The 22,498-nt window shown below is 40.9% G+C and overlaps 1 protein-coding gene across 1 annotated transcript in view; it reads left to right on the top strand.

Annotated features, from left to right (window-relative positions):
- Window positions 1–22,183, top strand: part of LOC145416679 (uncharacterized) — a 176,331-nt gene extending 154,148 nt beyond the window's left edge. The window contains exons 13-17 of the mRNA XM_080285616.1: window positions 3,387–3,530; window positions 5,562–5,817; window positions 12,509–13,257; window positions 13,894–14,166; window positions 19,815–22,183. Of these exons, the coding sequence (XP_080141742.1) occupies window positions 3,387–3,530; window positions 5,562–5,817; window positions 12,509–13,257; window positions 13,894–14,166; window positions 19,815–20,264 (1,872 nt within the window). The 3' untranslated portion in view covers window positions 20,265–22,183. The remainder of the gene's footprint in view (window positions 1–3,386; window positions 3,531–5,561; window positions 5,818–12,508; window positions 13,258–13,893; window positions 14,167–19,814) is intronic.
- Window positions 22,184–22,498: the final 315 nt, after the last annotated feature.

Raw genomic sequence — 22,498 nt, 5'->3', positions numbered from 1 at the left:
TCTAAGAGAGTATGAGAGATATCGTTATTATATCCACCCATGTGCACACATGAATTTTATTTACCTTTTATGCACATTTATTTTCAATAGCCTTTTCACATAGAGATGCCATAAAATAGCTGGCATGATACTGACTGTATAGAGGGAGTGTATACTGGGAAGATCATCATATTTACTGTGGACACAACCGTGTCAGAGGTTGCATTCGATATTTAGTTCCAAAAATTAATTACATACAAGAGTAGAGGACGTTTCTCACAGAAACATTATGGAATTCAAAGCCATCCAGACTCCATTCTGCATCGAAAGTCGAAATAAACAGATAAATGCGAATATCTGGCTCTGCACTAATGTTGGATCTGTCATGTCAATATATTTCTTTCACAAGCCAGCCCTTGATGTCGCCACTCTACAGCTTTTTTTCTGATGCCACTATACAAGGTGTAATGCAGCATTATCTACTGAATATTAACTCCTTTACATCATGCCCTGAATGAAAGAAACTTGACAAATAATGTGACCATCACTTTGCATTTCATTCTCCTTCCCCTCCCTCCCCTCCCCTCCCTCACTCCACCCCTGCACCATCACTCGTACCCCAACTCACCTTCCCTCCTCTCTCTGGCCCCTCTCTCTCAGCCCCTCTTATTCTAGTGTGACCCCGCGCATAAAGGAGCCAGTCTGAGGCAAGGGGTATCAGAGGATAGGTGATTATATATGACCACAACTGTATATGTACAGTAAATACCATCCTGTATGAGGTTGTACGTATAAATCTATATACTACTGCCAGACGCTACATATAAATACAATGCCTATAATGTAATGTAGTACACTTACCATGTCAGGAGCGAACTTCTGCTGGATATAGGAAGTTCGCTGTGGAAAAGGTGGGTTGTTGTCTGAAGTTCGCTATAAAATGGTTCGTTATATCGACAGTTTACTGTATTTTGATGATATGTTAGTCTTAAATTTTGTGTTTAGGTTGATTTATAAACTGTTTTTAAGTTTAGTATAATGCGTTTAAGTCATAAATGGAGGGAACACTGTCATTTGGGGTACGGATTTTCGCCTATCAGGCAAGGTACAAAACAGTGTGGACAGTTTGGACTCAACAAAGAATATTTCGTGTTTGACCATTGAACTGTCATTTTACCTAGCATGGAATACATAATAATAATAATTTTAAATAAATAATAATTATGAAAACCTTAGAGAGTAAATATTTCATGCATTGATGAAAACTTAGACATAGATAAATCATGTGTTTACATTCGGGCTGTGCAAGGAAAATTGCTTTGATAATACAAAGGAATTTCAAAATAATTGTTTGAAAATAAGAGAGAAGAAAATAACAGAGCTCAGCAGCCAAAACAGTGGCTAAAACAACATAAATAGGGCCCGTTCAAAAGGCTGTCCCGATCGCATCATCGATCGATAAATCATGTGTTTACGTTTGGGTTCAAGGGAAAACGCTTTGAAAATATAAAGGAATTTCTAAATAAATGTTGGAAAACAAGAGAGAAGAAAATAAAGGAGCTCAGCAACCAGAACGGTAAAAAAAACAACATAAAGAGGGGTTGTTGAAAAGGCTGTCCTGATCACATCATTGATCGCATTCCCTGTCAAGAAAATTCCACATCAAGACATCAATGATTCTGTCACAACAATTCGCACCTTGGACGATTATGCGTCATTCATACAATATTATTATGCATAATCAATGTTTATTTAATTGTCCCAGGACTGTCTGATGGTGGGATTGAATATAATGCTGTTGCTTCTTCTGTACCGAGTTTGAATATGAGTTGGAGATCGCATTCTCTAGTGGCTTTGACTGGGTAAAAGCCAGACAGGGGCTGGTTTTAGGCTTTGGTTAGCTTCGTTTACAGCTGGTGGGCCATTTAGATTGGCATTAAACATTTTTTTGGACTCTTTTGAGTGGGTTTAGGACTTGGTGGTGGTGGGGGGGAGGACCCAGGGCTCAAAAACACATCCCTATACTTTACATGTTAAATCTACCACGAGATATGATACACCACCTAGCGATGGGTTTTTACTTAACCAATTACATCGTTAAACTGGGGTATGTCGGTATCCTCAATGTCATTGGAGGTTTCATAACATCTTTGCAGTTTATTGAGCCTTTACTCCTTTGTAGCCTCTAATATCGTTAATCTTCACCATCATCCGGACCTCCTTTCCCACCCTAGGGCAGGGTGAGGAGTAGCAACGTCCAGACAGCCAAAGCTTGCCCATTTCAATAGGCCACACTTCCCTATACTGTACTTATCATTCAAGCCCTCGAAATCCAGGCTTCGTCTGATAGACCAAAAAAATTTCTCCACCTCTGTAGATTCACATATTCTTTACATATACTGTACTGTTTATATATTTTAATACTGACATAGTTTGAATTAATATCAGACCAGAGGTACTAAGATATAATGTGAAAAATAAATTGGTTATACAAATTTCCAAGCCACTCTTTGGCCATGGGCTTATTATCTGTATTTTTGTTATCCTGTTGGTTTTAGTCACCTTCAGGTAGAGTTTTCAAACTGGAAGGGTTAGTTTCAGCCATAATAAATCCTGTCAGTATGAGAAACCATTCATAAACTAAAATAAATCATCTGGTATTAGCAAGAATAACTGTAAAGACCATCACCCAGATTCAAGAGGTTAAGTCCTCGGTAACATTCATGTACTGAAAAAACCCTGCCCTTGAGAGGAAGGTGCATACTGTCCTCCTGCTTTACATTTGTATATGCATGCACCTCATCAACGCCTGCTGCTTTCCCATTTTTCAGCCCCTTCACAGCCTGCTTCACTTCTGCCATTTTCACATTATCAGGCAATACATTCCCTTTTTGTGTACCATCAGATCAGCCTGGGCTTACCACCACTTTGCCCTTTGAAATAAGGTTAGGATTATGCAACTGACATTATTTCCTTGAGCATTACAGGAACCTCCATGAATATCTGTGTTTCTGTAACCCTTTAGGACTTGAAAATTCTTAACCATTTTATTCTTGCCAGTGCTAGACAACTCTGTTCAGTCTGAAGAGTGGCTTCCTATTCTCTAAGAGTTAAAAACAGTCTCCAGCAGCCTTTCCAGACGTGACAAATCTAGTTTTACTCTTTTGATCACCAGATGTATCTGTTTTGTTCAAAAGTCACTTCCTTTCCTCCAGAAGTAAGTAAACTTTATAGGATCCTATCCTACTTTAGGGGAACTATGGATTAGCTCTTTCATTAGCAATTGCTGAAAGTTGCTCTGTTTTAGTGAAGTAAACAGTGTATATATATCTTTGATTCATTTTCATGGCTGGAAGACACATCATTACTGTACTGATGAAAGAATTAATACAGTTCCTTGTTAACAGCTGAGTGTGAGCCTGACCAAAGTAGAAGGATCAGTTGAAGTGGGAAATACGATAATTGCCGATCACCACACAGAATATGAAAAACAACTGATGGTTCTCAGGGGACAGATAGAGGACCTTACTACCCAACTGAAAGATTTGGAGGTATGATATCAAATATTGAGAAAAGTAGGTGTCACATCAAGTGACTTGTTTGTAATAAAAGTCAGCTTATACATTCTTTGAATATTTGTAACAGTGACAGCTGTAAAGTAGTAAGTCATTCCCACTGTACTTCCATCGGGATGTGAAGGCCTGAGTTTATGTTACCAGTACCTAAGTACAGTACATAACATGGTTAGGAGAATGACCAATACCCTGGAGAGAATTGCTTAATTAGAAAGTATCTTTGGTTCCTTACTATATACATGTATGTCTCTACATTGAGTGACGAGCCTAATGGTTTCCTGTAACCCGGGAAACCATTTTCAGTGTTGGGTGGTAACCATATACCCCAAAACAGGGTGATGTGGCACCTACATAGTACCCCTGTTAGCTGGTTAGAGAGACACAAATGCAGCATCCATCCAGGAACCAAACCTCCAAACTTTTTCCCAAACCTCACTGTCACAAGGTGCTGTCAGCCACAAGGGAACCTCAGTTCACTGCATGGAATGGCCCTGCAGTGGTGATTGCTTGCTTTTGGTTGATGGATCTGCTCAGCCAGACAGACTGGGATTGATCAGCAACTTGTGTGTGTGTGTGTTTGTGCGTGTGTGTGTGTGTGTATTTGTGCATGTGTGCACGCACGTGCCCTCATTGTAACAGACCTCGGTAGACTGGATATCAGATTTAACAGATTTCCATTGGCTGTCATAAACAGTGTCCATTAAATGGAGTGCAATGGGTCACAGTACAGTGTGTTTCCTATCTTTGTTCTCCAGCCTGGCCTGAAATTGCCCTCCCCCCATTGTGATTGCTTAGTTGTAATAGCAAACTATACTGTAATAATACTCTACCAGTCATCAAGAAGTGCAATGATAAGGATGTGAAATAAACTGCAAAAGGGCAAAATTATGGGCCAAGTTAGTGTAAAATGGGTATAGTTTTCATTTTTAGTACAAGAATATTCTGCTGTACTCATTTATTTTCAAACACTTGAAATCCTACCTTGTGGGGGGGGGGGGACCATTGGATATAATGGATCGTCATCTTTATTGGATCAGTTTTCTCCCCAGCTAGTCTGGTACAGCAAGGGTGTGCTTATTTATATATATATATATATATATATATATATATATATATATATATATGCTGTTGCTCTTGTTTTCTGATGAGTTAGGATCTTTATATAAGAGAGCTGGGATTCAAGACCTCTCCTATTGTATCTCTTCACATTATCCAAAAATACATAGATTCTCCTAAATGCTGATCAGTCATACTATTAACTTTTTAAAAATAAGGAGCTGCATATTACATAGCTATGTACAGGTGTTGTCAGGCTTAGTATTAAAATTTATTTTTAGGTGGGGGTGCTCACCATCCACTCACTCAATGTAGTATTGCTCTCAGGTGTCTGCTCTTTTCTCTCCTCCATCCTTCTTTCCTTCCATCCTCTTCTGTCTTTCTTTCTTTAATTCTTTCCTCGTCCTTCTGCCTACGGGTGCCATAACACTCCCTCTTCTCTCTTTCTTTCCTTCTTTCTTTCCTCTTCTTTCTGCCTGTGGGTGACTCTACATTGAGTGACAAGCCAGATGGTTTCCTCTACACCAGGAAACCATTTACTATGTTGGGTGGTAACCATACAACCAAATTTTGGCACCTGGTGATTTAGTGGGTAATTATTGCACTCCAATCGGATTGAGCTGGTGAAGGATTATATCCATGGGATGGTTGGGGTTCATTGCTCACGTAATGCCACTCAATTATGAGTGAGGCTGGTCACTCTCATCTTAAATGTCAGGACCAACTTGCCTAGCCCTGGGCTCCTACTCTCCTAATTGGGCAACGTAGGGTTGGATGATGAATGAATGAAATGTATTTTTCATTCAGGTGCAGTAGTTTTTTTTTTTCATTTGTTACACAGACCATGACTGCTTTCTTCTTTTCATTATATGATTTATAAAACCATTTAACTGTGAACCAAGATTTTTATTTTATTTTATTTATTTATTTATTTATTTATTTTTTTTCCAGAACAACCAGAGCACCCTGGCCGGGAAAATAAAACAGTGCTGCCACAATGTTAGTGTGACTTTGGCTGATGTTGAGCGGCATGTAGCAGTGCTTCTTGGGGACGTGTTTGGCATTGCAAGGGATAACGCTGATGGAGGGGCTGGTGTGAAGACAGAGGATATAGCAGTCTGGCTCAGAAGTTACTTTGTAGCCAAGAATGAACTGGAGGCAAGACTGAGCACCCTCATGACTAACTTACAGGCCAACACTGTGTCAGGTTAGTGCATACCAATATATTGATTTTTTTTTTTTTAAAGCTTAGCTCCAGAGTTGTGGTCAGAATTGTTGTATTTACGCCTGCATATAATTATACTGTGAGAGTTGAAAACCTCCAGGACTTACCTTATCACTAATGTAGTAATCACCTGAAACATAAACATATGTTTAGGTGTGCTTCAAAGGATGAACTAGAATACAGGTATAGAATGATAATTCATTCATCATCCAATCCTGTGTTGCTCCATGAGGAGCATAGGAGCCCGGGGCTAGGCAAGTTGGTCCTGACATTTAAGATGAGAGTGACCAGCCTCACTCATACCTGAGTGGGAATATGTGAGCAATAAACCCCAACCATCCCATGGATATAGACCTGCCCAGGTTCAATTTGATTGGAGTGCCATAACTACCCACTAAACCATCAGGCGCCATAATTTGGTTATATGGTTACCACCCAGTGTAGTAAATGGTTTCCTGGTGTACAGGTAACCATTTGGCTTGTCACTCAGTTTAGAGTCACCTGGAAACAGAAGGAAGGGGAAAGAATGAAGGAAAGAATGACAGAAGAGGAAGGGAGGAAAGAGCAGTCACCCAAGAGCAGCACTGCTTTGAATGAGTGGATGGTGATCGCCCCAACCTACCACAAGAATATAATGATCCTGAAAAATGGATTGAGACCATAAAGTTTTCATTAGATTGTTTTAAAATTTTTGTCATCATCATTGTCATCCCATCTGTAATTCCTGCTTAAGTGATTGAGTGAAGTGCTATCCAAAAAACAAAGGAAGAGAAAGCGCAAAAGTAAGACAGTTGTCAAGTAGAATAACCAGCGGATTGAACCAAGCAGTCATCCACACATCACGTAGGCCTTCAAATTTTTAACTCCATCTCACAAGCAAAATCATCACTAACATGTGAAGCATAATCATCTGCACTTGTGTTATCAGATAGAATAATTTCATTGATTACCATTTCTAAGTTAAAAAGGGGTGCCAGTCCTTTTTGTGTGCATCTAAAAGCCATCTGTGCATATGCATCATCTGTTTATTATAATCCCCCACACTCCACTCCAGCTGTCATACATTATCACACACCAGATACTCAAATACCATTCTGTTCATCTTTTAGGCCCTCCATGTCTCCTCCCACCTTCAGAGTCATACATATATAATTTTCTCTGCACTGTATATATCATCATCATCTTGACCCATTGTCATCAATCATCATCATCATCATCATCATCATCCAATCCTACGTTGCCCCCCATGAGGAGCGTAGGAGCCTGGGGCTAGGCAAGTTGGTCCTGACATTTAAGATGAGAGTGACCAGTCTCACTCATCCCTGAGTGGCATTACGTGAGCAATAAACCCCAACCACCCCTTGGATATAAACCTACTGCACATGGGCTTAATCTGATTGGAGCGCCGTAATTATCCGCTAAACCATCTGACCCATTGTAATGCTTATAGATGGGGTGAAGTGGGATCCAAAAACAGGGAAAGAGAAAATACGAAAGTGTTAGAAGTGGTAGGTGAGGGCGCTTACCATCCACTCACACAATATAGTGCTGCTCTTGGGTTCCTGCCCTTTCCTCTCCCATCCTTCTTTCCTTCCTTCCTCTTTTGTCTGTCTTCCCTTCCTTCCTCTTATGTCTTTCTTCCCTTCCTTTCTCTTCTGTCTTTCTTCCCTTCCTTCCTCTTCTGTCTTTCTTCTCTTCCTTCCTCTTCTGTCTTTCTTCCCTTCCTTTCTCTTCTGTCTTTCTTCCCTTCCTTCCTCTTCTGTCTTTCTTCTCTTCCTTCCTCTTCTGTCTTTCTTCCCTTCCTTCCTCTTCTGTCTTTCTTTGCTTCATTCTTTCCTCTTCCTTATGTTTATGGGTGACTCTACATTGAGTGACAAACCAAATGGTTTCCTGTACACCAGGAAACCATTTACTACGCTGGGTGGTAACCGTATAACCAAATTACAGCATCTGGTGGTTTAGTGGGTAATTAAGGCACTTTGATCGAATTGAGCCAGTGCAGGTTTATATCCAAGGGATGGTTGGGGTTTATTGCTCACATAATGCCACTCAGGGATGAGTGAGGGTGGTCACTCTCATCTTCAATGTCAGGACCAACAAGCCTACCCCCGGGCTCTTACGTTCCTCTTGGGGCAACACAGGATTATATGATGAATGAATGAATGACTGTTAGAACTGTTAGCAACATGCTCATTGAATATGCTACACGGTCATTCATACATCATTCAAGCACCTGGAATCCTGGCTCCATCTCACAAATTTACCGTGTGCAATTTTTTATGTTAATTTATTTATTGTTTACCTGCCTGATAGTCATGCCATTGACTGTCAAGGATGTAATTTTATTAGTCTTGCAACATCGTTATAATTTTTTTTTCAGGTTAGGATAGACTTTCTGAACTGGAGGGGTTAGATACAGCCTTTCACTGTGAATTGTCTTTGTGATTTGAATAACATCATTAGTAGGGAGCAGGAGTAAACCAGAAGACATCGTCACAGTTAAAGGGTTCAGCTAACATGAAGAATCTACTGTACTTGTGAATAATATAATATGAGAGGCAAGAATTTCGTAGAGTGAATGATGAGTACATATGTGGCCCATTGTACAGGACAGTTTGTTACCAGTGATAGCTTTTCCTTCTGTGTTTTCATCTTATCGATACAGAAGCATAACCACCCCTTGGTCATCATTGTCACTCAGTCATTCTCACCATACCCCAATATCCCTGGCCCTTTGTTTGTTTATATATTTATTTTTTAAGATCCTGGAAGTGGAAAAAGTACCAAAAGAACGCTTAATGAAGTGGGCCATCGTCATTCAAGCATTAAAAGTTCTTGACTCTGTCCCACAAGTGATATTATCAGCATCTTCCATCACCACAAAATATCCCTCCTGTGGCATCAGCCGCCAACTGCAACATTGGTAGAATGCTTGTCATATACAGTACATCTATTTTGATCTGACATCTGTTAATTCTTCTACGGCCTCTTCTCACATATTCACTTAGGTATCAAACCATTTTGGGCTTCAATGCCTGTTCTTACCTTCATAGACTTAGAGAAAATCTAATGGAAATTTAATGCCTTATTTGAACTTAAGTATATATGTGATGAGTGGATTTTGTACTGTATTAAAAAATGCAGAGATTATTCATTTTGATATGATACACAGTATCATCATCATCATCATCCAGACCTCCTTTCCCACCCAAGGGCAGGGTGAGGAGTAGCAGTGTCCATACAGCACAAACTTGCCCAATCCAAATAGGCCACACTTCCATTCACTCATCATTCAACCTCCCAGAATCCTGGCTCTACTGGATACGCCAAAAACATTAACCACACTCTGCAGCTTCACACAAACGTATCCAATTGAGTCAATCTGGACGCTGCCATGCTCACAAGGGGTGCCAAAATCCCTGATCATGCACTTCTCCTCACAAAATTCATCCAGCCAGCTCGATCTCTTGTCAGTTCCTTAGCCTCACCGACTTCCAAACCTCTCTTCCTCACACACGCATCCACCATATCTCTCCACCTTCTCCTCGGCCTACCTCGCCTCCTCCCTCCTTCAGATTCGCTCAGGTATACCTTTTTTCACCACTATTGTTATCCATTCTTTCCACATGACCAAACCATCTTAGGATACTGTCTTCGATTCTGGCGTCCACCAACTTCCTCACTCCACACCTTTCACGAATAACACTATTTTGTATCCTATTCACCCTCTGTACTCCACCTACATTCCTCGGCAGTCCCATCTCCACTGCTCTTACTCTTGACTTTTCATTTTCATGCCACACCATGGTCTCACACCCATATGTTAGAGTTGGCACTAACACTCCCTCATGTAAGCCTCATGCAGCTGCAACACTCAAGCCTCTAATTCTTATCAAGGCCTTCATTGCACCAGCCACTTTATTCTTCCTTGTGTCACTCTACTTTCCACTTCCTTTGCACATTTTCCTCTCTTTTCTATCACAGTACCCAAGTATATGAACTCTCTCACTAATCCCAGTCTCTCTCCATTCACTGTGACATTGCACTGGGAGTCACCTTCTCTCTCAGTAACCATCACTTTACTCTTTTCTACATTTACTCTCGAAGCACGACACTCACAGACATCAGCAAAACTCTGCACTAGCCTACCAAGTTCTTGTCCGGTACTTGCAAGCAGTACTGCATCATCAGCATACAACAAATTTGAGATATTCCATCTGTCACCATTCATTACTAATGCCATCCCTCTCTCCATTACTCATGTTTTTACTTCTCTCATCTCCCCATCCATATATATGTTGAACAACCATGGGGACATCACACAACCTTGTCACACGTCCACACCAATCGTGAACCACTCACTTAGATGTCCATTAACCCTTACACATGCTTCACAACCATCAAAAAAACTCTTGACAGCACCTAACAGCTTACCATCAACACCATACATGCGCAAAACTTTCCACAATCCCTCTCTGTCTATTTTGTCGTATGCTTTTTCCAGATCCATGAATGCCATAAACACCTTATGGTCCTTCTCACAAGCCTTCTCTGCAACCTGTCTCACTGCAAATACTTGATCCACACATCCTCTGCCACTGCTGAAGCCACCCTGTTCATCACTCACTAGGACTTCTGATATCTCTCTTACTTTATAATAATTCTTCCATATACCTTCCCTACCACACTCAATAAACTTACGCCATGATAATTCTTGCACTCACTTCGCTCACCTTTATTTTTGTACAGGGGTACAATCACAGCCTTTTTCCACTCTGCAGGCACAGTTCACTCATCCATGCCTTCTTACATATCTCCAACAAGCACTTCATTCCACTCTCTCCACTACACTTAAGCATCTCTGCTTACACCTCATCAACTCCAGCTGCTTTCCCATTTTTCACCCGTTTCACAGTGCTCTTCACCAGTGCAAGTGTCACATCTCCTCGCACTGCATTCCTTCTCTGCACAGCCCCAAACCCAGTCATGTTTACAGCTGCTCTGTTCTCTCAATTCCCATTCATCAGGCTTTCAAAATATTCTTTCCATCTGATCCTTACTTCATCTCCATGGGTTAGTAACCTACCACCTACATCTTTCACACCATCACATTTCTTTCTGCTTTCACTTCTACATTTCTGCACCTCTTTCCAGAATAACTTCCTATTTTCGGAGTAGTTCGCATTCATTTTTCTTGCCAGATCCTCATTTACCTCCTTCTTTTTCCTCTTCACGAGTCTCTTTATGTTCTTCTTGCTGTCGATATACTCAGTTCTTGTTGCACCTGAACCCCTATCCTGTAACCACTTTAGCCACTTCTTCCTCTTTTCCTCCACTGCTCACTCAGCCTCCTCATCCCGCCATGTCGTACCCTTCTTTTTTGTTGATACTCTTGCCACACCACACACCACTTTAGCACTCCTAACTAAGCAGTCCCTATATGCATTCCACAGGCTGTCCAGATCCAATTCATTCCAGTTCACTGATTCTAACTCATCCTCTATTTTGGTCCTGCAATCATCTGCCATTTCTTTGATCCTAAGCTTCTCAACTTTCAGTTTTTCTCCCTGACTGCTCCTCTGTCTCTTGATCCACCTCACTCCTCTCAGCTTGATCTTGCATACCATGATCATATGATCTGACAGACCTCCACAGCGTCCTCTCACAGCCCTCGTATCAGCAACCATTCCCATCATCGACCTCTCTACGGGCATGTAATCAGTCAGGCTTTTTTCCACATGATCCCCGTTTCCTCTGTACCATGTATATTTATGTGCATCTTTGTGTTTGAAATACGAATTGCAAATGCACAATCTCCTCTCCTGACACATATCGTTTAGTTGATTCCCATTATCATTTTCTCCTGGTACTCCATAACAACCCATTATGTCATCCTCAGGACCAGTGCCTCCTCTTCTGTTCATATCCCCCATCACGATCACTTTATAGCTCCTGGGCATTTCTCCCACTACTTCACCCAGCTCATCCCCAAACCTGTCTTTCTCTCTCTCACTCCTGTCCTCGCACGGTGCATACGTTACGATCACTGCCACTTTCACCATCTTAAAATTGAACTTGACATACATTCACCTCGAGCTGACACATTTGTAGTCTCTCATTCCACTCTGCCACACCTCATTCTTTACATCATCCTCTCCCATTCATTCCCGATCTTACACATTTCACGCCCTCCCACTCCTCCACTTCGCACCCTTTCATCTTCGTTTTCCCGATTTTACACATTTCACACCCTCCCACTCCTCCACTTCGTACCCTTTCATCTTCGTTTCACACAATGCTATCACAGCATATACAGTAGTGACCTTAATTTGGTCACTACTGTATATCATATCAAGGCACCTGGTGGTTTAGTGGGTAATTACAGTGCTCCAATCGGATTAAGCCTGTGTAGGTTTATATCCAAGGGGTGGTTGGGGTTTATTGCTCATGTAATGCCACTGAGGGATGAGTGAGGCACATCACTCTCATCTTAAATGTCAGGACCAACTTGCCTAGCCCTGGGCCCCTACTCTTCTCATGGGGCAATGTAGGATTGGATGATGAATGAATGAATGAATACAGTAGTGACAAATTATGTCCCGGTGCATCATTATAAACATTTTTTTTTCCTAAGTTGTTATATAATGTGGTCAAGTGGTTATGATGTTTGCAGATGAGAAAAACAAGGTAACCAGCCAGGCAGCAATGGCTCAGACAACACAGATAGTGATGGATGCAGTGCTGGAGGAGCTAAGAGGTGAATTTCAGAAGCAGCAAGTGTTGATTGCAGAACAGACACAACAACAGATAGCCCAACAAGTTCAGCAACAGGTGGAGGCTGCTGCATCTGTATTGGGAGAGCAAGTTAGCAAACAACTGAAGGTGCAGCTTGATTCCTCCAAACAACACCTGGAAGACACAGTTTTAGCTGCAGTTGATGAAAATGTTCCAAGTCATATTGCTGCTGCATTACCTGCAGCTGTTGCAACAGCTGTATCAGACACTGTTGCAGCTAAGGTTCCTATGGCTGTTGAGACTGCATTAGCCAGTGCAGTGAATATTGCCATGGAAGGTTCTGTGGACAAGGCAATTAAAGAGAAAGTGATTGTTGCTGTGTCTGAGGCTGTTGCTGGTGCTGTACCTGAAGCAGTGAATGTGGCTGTGACCAACATTGTTGCAAAAGCTGTACCCCAGGCTGTAGCAATTGCTGTACCAGAAATGGTGGAAGCTGGCCTGCCAGAATCTGTTATTATAGCAATGCAAAAGGCTGTGGCAGCTGAAGTGGATCGTTCTGTTGCCATGGCAGTACCGGAAGCAGTTGCATCTTTCCTTCCAGCAGCTGTGAACGATTCTGTGGCATCAGCTGTGTCAGCGGCCTTTGTACAGGCTAATGTTAACAAGGCAGGTGACAGAGTCATGAAGGTAAGTTTCATGTTACCTGTTTAGAAAAGAGAGAGAGAAAACTTTCACTCCATCAGGGGATGGTCTTTAGAAATTGATGAGTAGTGTTGTCTGTATTAATATTTTTGCTTTTTAAATATTACATCAGTGTCTGTCTACCCATAAACTTGCAAAATACTATACCATCTCCCAGTGGATGTAATGTATAGTATTTCACTAATGTGTGAGGAAATACATGAATACCCACAATTGACTGTTGTGTTAAATACGGCAGTTTTGATCTGACTTGGGTCTTCTTCTTAATTTGGCCAGAACTATCGTATTATCTCAGTAAATGCAGTCTTTACATGTGGGTATAATATTTTCATTTGAACAGCACATGGAACTGTGAAATCAAGATAAAGTACATCCAAAAGATAATTTGGTATGAAGGTGTGGAAACATACCAGTCTTCCTACTGTAGTTATTTAATGTTGGCCAGAATTTTGATCATTTGTAGCCTATTTTGCATAGCTTTATGGTAGATAAAGACAATATTGTAGGACTTCATTGTGACTAGTATCATTATTCAAAATGGAAAGATGGTAATTTTAAGCCAAGTTAAAGTGAAAAGAGTATAGTAATACCGGTCTGTTGATGAGGCAACTTGTACCCCAGGTGAATGCCAATGGTGAAGAAGGTGTGGTGGTGCTGGCAGGGTCCTCGTCCAGCACTGTTTCCGCCACTGTCAACATCTCCAAGAATTCCACCACCAGTACTAATGGAGCCAGCTTCTTTGGTTTGGGGGCTGGGCTTAATGAATCTGCTGTGATCCAGATTGTAAAGGAGGCATTGATGAAATATGATGCTGACAAGACTGGAATGGTGGATCATGCCTTGGAGAGTGCTGGTGGCAACATTATTTCCACGCGATGCACTGAGAGTTACCAGGTATGTTCTCAGTTTGGCTGTCTTAACCCCTTCATTCAAATAACGTTTATTTTCTCTATTTGTTGCCTCCAGGTGAATTGATAAAGCTTTGGACAAACTGTAGGTGTTGGATGTAACCTTCCTTAATTCCTTCAGTACAGTGGCTTTCTCTTAGGGTGAAGAGAATAATCTGGATATAGTAAGAATAGAGAAGTATGTCATCCTACTGAGGAAGTTAAGCTGAGCTGTATATTTTATAATTCTAGATGCAGGATTGTAATTATAAATATTGTTGGACTGTTTTAGCATCCATGTAAAACTGTAGCTGTAATTTTATATATATGCATGTGTGTTTGCTTTATGTATTTAATTAGGGTCGGTAGAGAGGTGGCCTGCGGTCCTACTGGACCCAGGTTCAAATCCCTGCTGGGGCAGGGAACAGTTTAAGGATTTGAATTTCATGTAAAGCAGACTTTACCAATCTACCAGAGGTCCCACCAACATGTCGTAAAAATACCCCCGCTAATACCAATACATCAGTCCTGTATGAGACAACCCTAGCATTTATTCAATGTGGATGGTGGGTGTTAGTGCCGAAGTGGTGACATGTAGAGGTGTATGATATGTAGGAGGACTACTGAGCCTTGGGAGCAGGCTGTGAAGCCTATGCCCAGACTTGAGCACATAAATATATATATATATATATATATATATATATATATATATATATATATATATATATATATATTATCAGTGATACTCATGGACTATTGTAGTTTTCCTCTGATACACCCTAGTTTTGAAGCAGTGGTATGCAGTGGGTATTGTGTATGCAGTAGGTATTGTGTAATAATTGATCATTGTCTAGTGTAAATTATCATTGTCATGAATGTCAAAGTCATTAATCACAGCAGACCTAATTTGATACACAGTATAGTGGTAAATAATGTGTGAACTGTGACCTGGAGGAACAAGCTCTCCGTCCAAAACACTCATTCTTAATACTGTAGAGCAGAAATAAACTGCTATAATATTTATCTTATTGCTTTGACACTGGTGCTTCCTGACACTTTGCACCAAAATTTGTAGCAAATAACTAAGCAGAAAATCTTCAGTACTCATTGAAGGTGTGTGTGTCAGAAAGTTGAAAATCAAATCAAGCCTTGATAATGTCAACATCGGTATTATCCTGGCCTTTTTTCCTCTCCAAGTGTGAAGTGAGGTACGTTAGGGTCTGGAAAGCATTAAAAGAGGAAACCTTGATAGAGAACTAATCACAGTATGCCCAATTCAAGCAAACTCTAAACTATTTTATTTGGCTGAGGGAAACCCACACCATCCAAAGAATTGATGACATGTTTGGAAAGCTATTGCTTTGGCTCTAGAGATGTATAATACTAGAAAGTGGTGTGTGGTAATAATCATCATCCACTTTCTTGATGAGTGCTGCCTACTTCTTCCTTAGGTGACTCAACACTGAGTTGCAACCCTGATGGTTGCCTGTAACCCCGAAAATTATTTACAGCATTGGGTGGTAACAACGTTGCCTATTGTGGTGCCCCTGTTAACTGGGTGGAGTAACACAAATTTGGTGTCCATCCATGAACCAAACCTCCACACATCACATTTTGCTCCTGTCCACCACAAAGGAACATCAAATTGCTGCACAGACCAGCCTTGTGAGGGTGATTGCTTCCCTGCAATTGATGGGTCTGCTTAGTCAGACAGACCAGGGTTTATCTACTGCTATTGCTACAGTACTGGAATGAAAATGAGACTTGCAAAACATCGCGAAAGAGCATCTTATTCAAGAAATATTATAATAATTATTATTATTATTATTTTTTTTTTACTATGCTGAGTGGTAACCATATAAGCGGAGTATTTGGCCGGGTTGTGTCCACCAGATATGCCTATCTAAAATCGCAAAATTACGGCAAACATTTTGGAGAGCCTCGGAAGGCCCAATACCTGCCCAGGGCCCCGACCAAATGGCCAGATTTGCATGGCTATGTGGAATGTGAGAGGTGTGAATGAGGAGAGTAAGAGGGTGGAAGTAATGAATGTGTTCAAGAGTACGAGATATGCTGTGATGGCATTGTGTGAAACTAAGATGAAAGGGTGTGAATTGAAGGAGTAGAAGGGTGTAAAGTGTGTAAGGTTGGGCATGAATGGGTGAGGATGTGCGAGGAAGAAGTTGCTTTTATTGATGAATGATGTGTGGTAGAGTGTAGTGAGAGATTACAAATGTGTCAGCTTGAGATGTATGTATGTCAAGTCCAAGTTTGAGAAGGTGAAAGTGGTAGTGATTGTAGTGTATGCACCATGTGATGTCAGGAGTGAGAGAGAGAAAGACAGGTTTTGGGTTGAGCTGGATGAAGTAGTAGGAAAAATACCCAGGATTTATAAAGTGATTGTAATGGGTGATATGAATGGTAGAGTAGGCACTGGTCCAGTGAATGATGTAATGGATAATAATGGAGTACCAGAAGAGAATGTTAATTGGAAGCAACTGAAGGACATGTCAGGAAAGGAGGTTGTGCATTTGTAATTCTTATTTCAAACACTTCATAATTAATTGAACATATGTACATGGTGTACAGGGAATGGAGGTCATGTTGAAAGGAGCCCGAATGATTACATGCTTGTAGAGAAGTCAGTGCTGGGTAGTGTTGCTGATATGAGGGCAGTGAGAGGAAGATGTGGAAGTTTGTCAGATCATATGATTGTGGTATGCAGGATCAAGCTGAGAGGAGTGAGGTGGACCAAGAAAGAGAGAGGAGCTGTCAGGGAGAGAGACTGAAGGTCGAGAAGCTGAGGATCAAAGAAATGGCAGATGAATACAGGGCTAAAGTAGGGGAGGAGTTAGAATCAGTGAATTGGAATGAAATGGATCAAGAGAGCTTGTGGCATGTACATAGGAACTGCTTAGCTAGGAACGCTAAAGCAGTTTGTGGTGTGGCAAGAGTAACAATAAAGAAGAAAGGTACAGCATGGTGGGACGAAGAGCTTAATAGAGCAGTGGAGGAAAAGACGAAGAAGTGGCTAGAGTGGATACAGAACAGGGGTTCAGTTAAAATAGGAAATGAATATATTGGGATCAAAAAGCACATAAAGAAGAGGAAAAAGATGGAGGTAAGTGATGATCTAGGAAGAAAAATGAATGCAAATTACTCTGAAAAGAGGAAGTTACTCTGGAAGGAGGTGCAGAAATGTAGAAGTGATTGTGGAAAGAAATGTGAAAGTGTGGAGGATGTAAGCGGTAGTTTATTAACCCATGGGGATGAAGTAAGGAGCAGCTGGAAAGAATATTTTGAAAGTCTGATGAATAGGAATGGAGAGAGCAAAGTGACTGTTAACATGATTGGTTTGGGGGATGTACAGAGAAGGGACGCAGTGCCAGGAAACATGACACTCGATGGAGTGAAGAAAGTTGTGAAGTGGGTGAGAAATGGGAAAGCAGCTGGGGTTGATGAGGTGTACTTAGAGATGATTAAGTGTAGTGCGGAGAGCAGACTAAAGTGCTTGTTGGAGATATGTAAGAAGGCATGGATGAGTGAAACTGTCAGTAGAATGGAAAAAAGGCAGTGATTGTACCCCTGTACAAAAATCAAGGTGAGTGAAGTGAGTGCAAGAATTTTCATGGCATATGTCTATTGAGTGTGGTAGGGAAGGTTTATGAAAGAATTATTATAAAGAAAGTAAGAGATATATCAGGAGTCCTGTTGAGTGATGAACAGGGTGGCTTTAGGAGTGGCAGAGGATGTGTGGATCAAATACTTGCCATAATACAGATAGTGAAGAAGGCATGTAAGAAGGACTATGAAGTGTTTATGGCATTTATGGATCTGGATTTATGTGGATGTGATAGGAAGCTTTAAGAGAAACACACTGAGGTGATTTACACATGTGGAGAGGATGGAGAGCAAGAGATTGACAAGGAGAGTGTATGGGAGGTGGAGGGGGAGAGAGGGAGGGGGAGGCCAAGGATGAGATGGAGGGATGGAGTGGAGAGGTATATGAGAGAGGGGGTGTGTGAGCTGGGAACAGGGCAGTGAAATGATGGGGGACAGGGCGACATGGAGGCTAATTGTTTGTGGCCACCCCGTATGGGATTAAGGAGTTGAGGCATCGGGCAATAGATAGATAGATAGAAAAGCATACGACAAAGTAGTAGACAGAGAAGGAATGTGGAAGGTTTTGTGCATGTACAGTGTAGTTGGTAAGCTGTTGGGTGCCATCGAGAGTTTTTATGATGGTAGTGAAGCATGTGTAAGGGTGAATGGGCATCTAAGTGAATGTTCACAATCACTGTGGGCGTGCTACAAGGTTGTGTGATGTCCCCATGGTTGTTCAGTAGATATATATGGATGGAGTGATGAGAGAAGTAAAAACATGGGTAATGGAGTGAGGGATGGTATTGGTAATGAATGGTGATGGATGGAATATCTAAAATTTGTTGTATACTGATGATGCAGTGCTACTTGCAAATGCCAGACAAGAACTTGATAGACTAGTGCAGCGTTTTGCTGATGTCTGTGAGTGTCGTGCCTTGGGAGTAAGTGTAGAAAAGAGTAAAATCATGGTTATTGAGAGAGAAGGTGGCTTCCAGTGTGGTATTACAGTTAATGGAGAGAGAGAGAGGGGAACTGGTGAGAGAGTTCTAATACCTGGGTACAGTGATAGAAAAGAGAGGAAAATGTTCAAAAGAAGTGGAAGGTAGAGTGACACAAGGAAGGAAAGTAGCTGGTGCCATGAAGGCCTTGATGAGAAACATGGGTTTGAGTATTGCAGCTGCATGAGGCTTACATGAAGGAGTGTTAGTGCCAGCCTTAATATGTAGATGTGAGACAATGGTGTGGCATGAAAATGAAAAGTCAAGAGTAAGAGCAGTGGAGAAGGGACTGCTGAGGAATATGTGTGGAGTACAGAAAGTGGATAGGATATGAAATAATGTGATTCATAAAAGATGTGGAGTGAGGAAATCTGTGGAAACCAGAATTGAAGAGAGTGTTCTGATATGGTATGGTCATGTGGAGAGAATTGATAACAATAGAGTGATGAAAAGGTATATCTGAGCGGATTTGAAGGAGGGAGGAGGTGAGGTAGGTCAAGGAGAAGGTGGAGGGATATGGTGGATGAGTGTGTGAGGAAGAGAGAGATGGAAGTCAGTGAGGCATGGGGACTGACAAGAGATTGAGCTGGCTGGATGAATGTTGTGAGACGAAGTGCATGATTAGGGATTTGGCACCCCTTTTTAATGTGGCAGCATCCAGATACATTTTTGTGAAGCTACAGAATGTGGTGAATGTATATGGCGTATTGAGCCAGGATTCCGGGGGCCTGAATGACGAGTGAATGGAAGTGTGGCCCATTGGATTGGGCAGACTTGGGCTCTCTGGACATTGCTACTCCTCACCATGCCCTAGGGTGGGAAAAGAGGTACGGATGATGATGATGAATTTCAGCTGCCAGCTTTTTTATCCAAATACAGCTGGAGCATTCGTTGAATTACAAGCCACATAAAAGAAGATGACAGGCTGCATATGACCCTTATGTTTGACACCCCACCTATATGCAATACTGTAGAAGCCTGTTGTATCCATACTATTTTTATGGATAGATGGAACTGTGTTGTATCCACTGAAGTACCTTTTAATTTTATCTAGGTTCACCAAGCGGAGGTCAGCATCCTTGGGTTCCCAATTTACCGGTATTCAACCAACAATCCTCGCACCATCATCCAGCCAGACAGAATGCCAGGACAGTGCTGGGCATTTAAGGGATCTCAGGGGTACATTGTAGTTCAGCTGGCTGGGCCCGTCCAACCAACTGGCTTCACGTTGGAGCACATACCCAGGTCCCTTTCACCCACAGGGGAAATTGATTCAGCCCCACGGGAATTTGAGGTCTGGGGTCTCCACTCTGAAAATGATGAAGGTGTTCTACTAGGAACCTATGAGTATAGCCAAAATGGAGACCCTCTTCAATACTTTGCAGTGCAAAAGAACAACCAGGAATTCTTCCCATTGATTGAGCTGAAGATTAACAGTAACCATGGCAACCTGCAGTATACGTGTCTTTACAGATTTAGAGTTCATGGGAAAAGGTTTTTGTAAATATTTTATAAAATGTGATCTCGCACACAAGTCCTGAAGAGTGATATAATGCCCAAGTGCTATTAATGTTAATGACAAGTGGCCTTGAAATCTGTAATCTCAACTTTCAAGTGATGAACACTATCAGTTTTGATAAAACTTTTAGTATTTTTTTTTTTCCGGTGATAATGTAATATCAAGACTAATATATAGTGTTTTAATTTGATTGTAACCAATGCATTTGGAATGGAATTGCAACATTGAAGAAGAAAATGTTTTGGTTGATAAGTGATTGAGGAATACAGTATAATAGGAATGGTCATGTGTACCCACTCTATGAAAAATCACTTCAGTACCTGCAGCCTAGTGTAGTGGTGGGAGTGTAGTGTGACTGGCAAAGTACATGCACTACTACTACCAATTGTATTAAGTAGTGTGGAGCAAGAGACACTGGTGTATTGTAGATACTGATTTCCCCCCTCCCCCCTCATGAACCAGCTGTTAGATATAGTATTTTTGTGATACACATGGAAGTTCATTAACAGATTGAGTAACTATTAGTCTATACAAGAAATGCTGCTGGCACAATATTTTTTAGCATTCAGTCAAATGGCAGTGTTTTGAACGTCACTGCAGTTATCTGTCTGGCTTATCTGTCAGTCAGGTTCTTAACATTGTAGGGCTGAATTCTCTAGAAGCAGTCTTTTCAGGATCACTCTAATGTATATGTGCTGTACATTTATAAATGATTTTCTCAATATATTGCACTTTATTTTTGCATTTGATTTGCAAATCTAAGCTACTGATATCAAAAGTAATTAAATCCAAAATGATAAAAGAACAACGTGTTATTTACAAAGCAGGATTATGTTGCAGTAATTCATACTAGTGTATATATATTGTGTAAGACTGTGTCTGGTGCTTATTTCTTTGTGCAGAGCTGTGTATAATACTATTGCTAGTTCATTTTGGAATATTTTATTCTTTGACCAGTACTACCTCTCATAGCAGACACAAGAAGACTATTCCATCCAGAATCTGTTACGGCTTTCCTTTGATGTATTTTCTCACATTTGACAAGATTTGCAATGCATGCTCTAACTAATGTACTGTGATATTTATGGAATATAGAATCTTATCAAAAAATCTGCTTAAAGCAAGGAATAGAAGGGAAAAGCAGAAACAAAAATCCTAAAACTTATGTGAAAGAATTTTGGAGATACTTGCCTTTTGATCTGCTGGGGTGGTCACTCCTAGGTTTGTCGGGCTACTTTTATGCTGCCAAAGGTTGTCTAGTGCCATTTGTCAGTCACACAACGTCATTGCATATTTTTGTTCAGTAACGATCCCTTTTTTTGTGTTGTTAATCCAAAGAATTGTAGATAGTGAAGTAATTTCACACTTGTTCATTGAGGTACAAACAGTGTTAGGATATGTATGTAGATTTTATGTACTTATTTTGTACAGAACTTGGAATAACTAAAATATCTTTTGTACATTTATGAAAAGACATTACACAAAATATATATTCCTGGGAGGAAACTGCTACAATCACATAGCTGAAACCTAGCCACAGAATATACTTCACACTTCCAGGATAACATTTTTTTTTTTCTTTCTTTTTTTCTAGTCTTCATTCTTAATAATCTAGAAAACTAATAAAATTGTAACAGTGAATATATATGAAATACTCCTTTAGTGTTAAGGGAACATCTGTTGGAGTGTGGGTCTGCTGCGGTCCACCACTCTTCAGGAGACTTAACCCGTGGATTGTGAGCCACAGCTCAGGCTGGGAAGCGCCACATTGTGAGCCACAGCTCAGGCTGTGCTAACCTTCCAGTGGCCATGCATCACTGCTCACTACTCCATCCCTATGCAGACTTATGCATGGCACTATGCAAAGACAAGAGAGAGAGACACTCTCTCTCTCTCTCTCTAGATGATGCAATGAATGTTTATCTTCAAGTTTATAATATTAAAAAAAAAAAAAAATCCCATATTTTCACTGATCCACCCCTACGCAAAGTTACGCATGGCACTATGCTTTTTTTTTTTTTTTTTTTACCAGATGATGCTCTGGATGTTTATCTAGTTTATAATTTAATTTTTTTTTTTTTTTTTTTTTTTTTTCCCCCCCCCACCCTGGGGTGGGATGAAAAAAAGGTAATTGCACAATCCACGGGTTAAAGGAGAAAACCGTAGTGGACTGCACAGAGTGGCTGGTTGACTGTTATCCCTGCTGTGGGGAGGAAATC

Source organism: Coenobita brevimanus, chromosome 107, assembly GCF_032717465.1.
Source record: "Coenobita brevimanus isolate Jiangsu-jjx chromosome 107, ASM3271746v2, whole genome shotgun sequence".
NCBI classification, from domain to species: Eukaryota; Metazoa; Arthropoda; class Malacostraca; order Decapoda; family Coenobitidae; genus Coenobita; species Coenobita brevimanus.
Note: the sequence above shows the minus strand (reverse complement) of the source record. Positions and strands in the feature narration are given on the sequence as shown.